At 47.5% G+C, this 6,058-nt stretch overlaps 1 protein-coding gene across 1 annotated transcript; it reads right to left on the reverse strand.

Moving 5' to 3' along the window:
• Positions 1 to 515: 515 nt before the first annotated feature.
• ACTL8 (actin like 8) lies at positions 516 to 3,297 on the reverse strand. The gene is made up of 2 exons (XM_061187059.1): positions 2,950 to 3,297; positions 516 to 1,265 (listed from the first exon to the last, which is right to left on the reverse strand). Exons 1-2 carry the CDS (start codon positions 3,295 to 3,297, stop codon positions 516 to 518), a joined length of 1,098 nt encoding a protein of 365 aa, XP_061043042.1.
• Positions 3,298 to 6,058: the final 2,761 nt, after the last annotated feature.

The raw sequence follows: 6,058 nt of genomic DNA on the forward strand, positions 1-6,058 counted from the left end.
TTCAAACAAGTTGTTTATTTGCATATAGAAAACAAGACCCTGGCCAGGGGCGCAAGGGCCGGAAGGGCACTCCAGGCTACCTGCACCAACTCCTCCCCAGACAGTGAGAGGATGGGTCTAGAAACGTCAACTCTCCCCATCCCCACCCTCCCTATCCCCTACTCAAAAATAATTCTCTCTTGCCCCAGTTAAAACCTACTCAACCAAAAGAATGGGACAACCCAAGGGAGATGCCAGGACAAATAAGTAGCTATTAAGCATGGAGATGGCAGCTGGCCGCTCCCATCCCAGTGACAGACCACCCCCCTGGGAGGTTTCCAGGGATGACACCCTGTCCTCCCATGGGTTGGATCCCACTCCTGAAACAAGATAAAACCCTAGAACCTAAAAAAAATCCCTCATGACCTTTGAATTCCAAAGCCAGCTAACCCCATCCCGGCCCAGCCCCTTTTGCTGAAATGAATCCACCCATGCCCATCTGATTGGGAGCTGGGTTCCAGGAGCAAGCCAGCCCGTCACAGCTTGAAACTCTCATCATACTCCTCTTTGGTCATCCACTTAGACTTGTAAGTCGACAGATGAGCCACTACAGACGCTCCTAGCCAGACACTAAAGTTCCTGTTGGAACCCACCCACATGGTGGCCTTGGTGGAGGAGAAATGATCAGCGATCAGCTTGTACAGACGATTGGTGAAGCCAGGATAGAGGGTGTTGCCCCCGCAGGCCATCAGGTGGGAGACGAGCAGTGGGTGCATGGAGGCCTCGCAGGTCTCGATGGAATCCAGGACGGCCTGGGAGATGCTGGGCCTTTGCAGGTCGAACACCTCGGGGCTGAAGAACATCTCGGGAGCCAGCCGCTGCATGGGGGTCAGCTCCACAGGGGTGCCATCCGGGAGCTGATAGGAGTTATGCTCATCGGAGCCTCTCGGCAGGCTCTGACAAAAGTCCAGTGCCTCCCCCAGATTCTGTGGCACGTAGCACTTGGTCAACTGAGTGGCGGCCACTGTATCCACCTGAAACAGGTTGTGTCGATTGTCATCTTCCTTAAAGAGGCTCTTGAAGAGATAGGCCGACAGATCCTGGCCTGCAAACTCCAGCATCTTAGCACTGGACCGTAAGGGGCAGCCCAGATGGAAAGGCTGCACGCGGGTCAGGCCATAGCCTGAATCTACCACCACGCCGGTCAGGAGGCCAGAGGCATACAGGGACATCTCCAGCTGGTCAGCCAGGAGGATGGACGGGACATTCAGTAACTCAAACATAATCTGCAAGAAGGGAGAAGATGGACACTCAGGGAATTTTCCCCAAAGTGCCCCGATCCATTTCTGTTTTCCCCAAGACCTCACTATACATCTGCTCAAAGTTGAAGTCAGCACAGACCTGTGTCCTCCAGGGACTGGCTGGGCCCTTGGAGCTCACGCTGGGGGAATAAGGGAAGGGCTCTGGAGAATTAGAAAGAGCCAGATTGGCCCTTGGGAGCTTGCTTGATGATGGCCTTTCAGAGGACCATTTTGGTGGAGGGGTGGGAAGAGACCTCAGCCTGTGAGAAAGGGCGCTGAGATGCCTGGTCATGTGAGCAGTGGGGACACAAGTGGCGGCCATAGTCAAGGGCCAGATTTCCAGCCTGAACGATTTATTCAGAAGAAAGAAGAGATGAGAGAAGAAACAAGTGCTGCATCCCCAAGTTTCTGACACTACAGATGCAGAAAGGCTGTAACAGCCCACCCTTCTGTAGCCTTTGGCCACTTACCCGCCTTTGCAGGCCCCGGCAGGTCCACCTTCTCCCCTCAGTGGGAGGGACCTCCCTCCATTCCCACGCTCAGAATATTGTCCCCTCACCATCCATTCCCCAAATAGAATAGAAGCCAAGGTCCTCTTTTTCAAACAGAAAATCAAACATCACTCCCCCACCCCCACTTAAAGCCCCCCAGGAGCTGCTTATTCACTCAGAGCAGATGTTGGGAAGCATTTTCTGTAAACGGCTCAGGAGGCCAGATGTAGCAAATAAAAATACAAGATGCCCAATTAAATCTGAATTTCAGATTGACAACAAATAATGTTTTAGTATATCCCATGCAATATTTGAGACATACTTATACTAAAACATTATTTGCTGTTGATCTGAATTTCAAATCTATCATGTATTTTATCTAGCAAATCTACAACAGTAAATATTTTAGGCTGTACAAGCTATAGTCCCTATACAACTATTTAGCTCTGCTGTTGCAGTGTGAAAACAGTCATAGACTATATGTAAATTAGTGGGCGTGGCTATGTTCCAACAAAACTTTCTTTATAAAGACAGATGGTGGGCCACATTTGGCCCACCGGCTATAGTTTGCCAACCCTTGATTTAGAGTAAAATCCAACCACATCCCATAGCCTACCAGGCCTATGAGGTCCAGCCCCTGTAAACCTCACCTTCCTGTCTCCCTCTTGCCACCCTCCCTAGTTTGCTGAGCTCCAGCCTCACTGGGAGAAATCACCTCCTCAAAGAAGCCCTCCCTGATCACCCTCTTCAAAGGGACTCCCCTTCTTCCCCCCAGTCAGTTATCACTCCATTTCATTTTGTTTCTAGAACTGATTACTACCTGGAATTCTTATTTGTTAACTTACTCATAGTCAAGTCTTCTCCCAGAACATAAGCTCTTTGAGGGCCAGAATATGATCTGTGAACATTTATGGAATCCATGAGTATCCAGTGTCCCTCCCACCCCTGGTAGCACCCTGTTCACAGAGCATTTTACCTGCTGTGTCTCTTTCTGCCGGAGGAGCCTCTGTGAGCCCCCTCTCGCCTAACACAAGTGCCAGGCACACGCTAGCGACTCAGTAAGTATTCGTGGGGCGAATTATTTAGAAAGCAGAGTTCCTGATGCCCATTCCTGTCTGAACACAAAGTGCCAGGCTGTTCCCTGCTCCCTGGTGAGGGCAGCCCTGAGAAGACCTTACCTCCAGGGTCTTCTGACGGTCCGCAGGCTCCCTCAGGGGGAACTCTGTGACCATCACGGGCGAGTCCTCATTCTCCAGCCTGTGTTTCTCTAGGACAAATGACCAGATGTGCTCCACACCCTCCCAGTTGAGGACACGGCCACGGTGGACGGGGTAGCTAAAGGTTTCGGGATGGCAAATATCGATGCCTAGACTCACGCGCCGCCGGGCATAGCTGGGGCCAGGGTTCTCCCTGCAAGGGATGTAGTTCACGATGCTCGGGAAGACCATCTGGGGCTCATTGAACCCCGAAAAGCCAGCCTTCAGAAAGCCAGACCCGTGGTCGATGACGATGGTTCTTGCAGCCATGGCGGAGGCAGAGGTGGGAGAGGTCTGCTAGATTTGGCTCCTCAAGGATGTATGGCAAAGTAGGCCACCTGTGGAAGGAAAGGATGGGGGTGATTTGTGAACCCATTCTAGGCCACCATTGGCTTCTCCACCCCAGAATCAAACCTCAGGCTCCCCTGACCCCGTCCCCCTTTCAAGCCTTTGCACAAGCTGTAACCTGCACCTGGAATGTTCTTCCCATCCCAAACTCCCAGTCATCCTGTAGAGCCCACCTAACAGGCCCCACCTGGGAAGTCCTGCCAACCTCCCCCCTACTTCCCACCAAGCTTCTCCCTCTGCATTTGGCACACTCGTCTGTACCAGGTGGGCACTTCTGTTCCCAGAGGCCCACTTACAATTTGCAGACTCGCAAGAAGCTTGTCACATAGGAACTACTTGGTGGACTTTGGCTGCCTGATTGAGGACACATGGGAGACAAACCATCAGCCTCGGGGACCACTGCCCTCCACAATAAGAGTGTAAGAGCAGGAGCAGCGGTAGTACTTGTGACTATGACAACGGCAGCTATGGCTACCAGCTCAGGAGTACATACCCTCTCATCTATCTAATGCTATGAGGAACACTTGGATTTTAGGTTGAACCATGCAAAATTATCATGCGTGTCCATCAAAAATGATCAAATATCAGCAATTTCATAGGGTTTGACCTCATAAATGGTCTCATTTCATTTTCATCACGATCTATAAGGAGGGTACCATTATTCCCCTCATTTTATAGATAGGGAAACTGAGGCACAGAGAGATTAAAGTTACTTTCCCAGGGCCACACACAACTAACAAAAGCAGGGCCAAGGCTTAAAGCCAAACCAGATTCCAAAGACCACACTCTGAATATCAGGCCAGGCTGATGAGAAGATACGGGTTTTGAGTATGTGCTGAGCAGCTAACGATTGATATACAGGAGGCTGTAAGCGGGACATCTAATCATGATTGTGGTCAGCTTCCTTATCTGTAAAGTGGGAGGGGAATAATAACCACATGCTGAAAAGGTAGGTGTGGTCACTGCCTGACTTTCAGACTTTATAAAACTACAGTAGCCAGGACAACGTGGTATCAGTGAAAGGATAATCACATAGATCCATGGGACAGAGTGGAGAGTCCAGAAATAGACCACATGAAAAATATCAACTGATCTTTTGACAAGGTGTGAAAACAATGACATGGAGAAAGAAGAGTCTTTACAACAAATGGTAGGGAACAATTGCAGATCCGCATGCAAAAAAAATGAATTTTAATCCATACCTCACACTTTGTTAAAAATTATCTCAAAATAGATCATACACCTAAATATCAAACCTAAAACTACAAAACTTTTAAAAGAAAACATAGCAGAAAATCATTGTGATCTCAGATAAGGTAAAGTTTTCTTAGATGTAACATTAATAGCCTGATCCATTAAAAAAACAAATTGAGAAATTGGGCTTCATCAAATTTAAGAAGTTTTGCTCTTCCAAAGACACTGTTAAGAGAATAAAAAGACAAGCCATAGACTGGGAGAAAATATTTACAAATCATATATCTGATAAAGAACTTGTATCCAAAAAATGTAAAGAACTCACAAAACCCAACAATAAGAAAATAACCCAATTTCTTAAATGGGTAAAAGGTTTAAACACTTCACAAAAGAAGATATAGGAATGGCAAATATACACATGAAAAGATGCTCAACATAATTAGTCATTAGGAAAATGAAAATTAAAACCACAATGAGAGACCACTGTACACCTGTGAGAATGGCTAAAGTTAAAGGCTGACTATACCAAGTGTTGGCAAGGAGATGGAGGACCCAGAACCCTCATGTACTGCTGGTGGGAATGGAAAAGGGTACAACCACTTTAGAAAACAGTTTGGCAGCTTCTCAGAAAATTAAATATATACCTACCATACAACCTAGTATTTCTACTCCAAGGATTTACCCAGGGGAAACAAAAGCTTACATTTACACAAAAACCACATGCACATGTTTTTAATAGCTTTATTCATAATCACCAAAATCTAGAAACAACCTAAATATCTGTCAGCTGGGGAGGCATAGACAAGTCTCCATTCAATGGAATAATAGCAATAAAAAGGAATAACTGATACACACAATAACATGAATAATTCTCAAATGCATTAAGCTGAGTGAAAGAAGCCAGACTCAAAAGGCTACGTGCTGTAAGACTCCATTCATATGACATTCTGGAAAAGGCAAAACTATAAAGACAGGAAACAAATCAGTGGCTGCCAGCAGCCAGAGGTGGAGAAAGGGGCTGACCACAAGGGGCATGGCAGCGTTGGGGGGTGATGTTCTATTCTGATTGTGAAGGTGGGTACACAACTGTATGCACTTGTCAAAACGCTCACAACCATAGAGTAAAAAGAGTGACTTTTACTCTAAGTAAAAAAAATTTAAGCAAGAAAACCCAGTAGACGTGGGGACAAATGAAAGGTATATATGAAATCCCCTTGCAGAATGCAAATTGTCACACACTCAGCAGACTTGGTACCTGGGATGCACGTGGGTGTCTCGTGCAAGAGAGACATCCCAGGAAGCAGTTCAGCCCAGAGGCCACATTCCAGGGCTGTCACTCCACCAGCTATTTGCTCTACTTCAGTTTCCGTGCAGCAGTTGCATCTGCCTGTCACTACGGAGCATGACAGCCACTGCCTGGCCCCAGCCAGTAGCTGCCCACTGTCACCAAACCTTGGGGCAGTGATTAGGCTTCACTGCCTTGAATTAG

Source organism: Eubalaena glacialis, chromosome 3 (genome assembly GCF_028564815.1).
Source record: "Eubalaena glacialis isolate mEubGla1 chromosome 3, mEubGla1.1.hap2.+ XY, whole genome shotgun sequence".
NCBI classification, from domain to species: Eukaryota; Metazoa; Chordata; class Mammalia; order Artiodactyla; family Balaenidae; genus Eubalaena; species Eubalaena glacialis.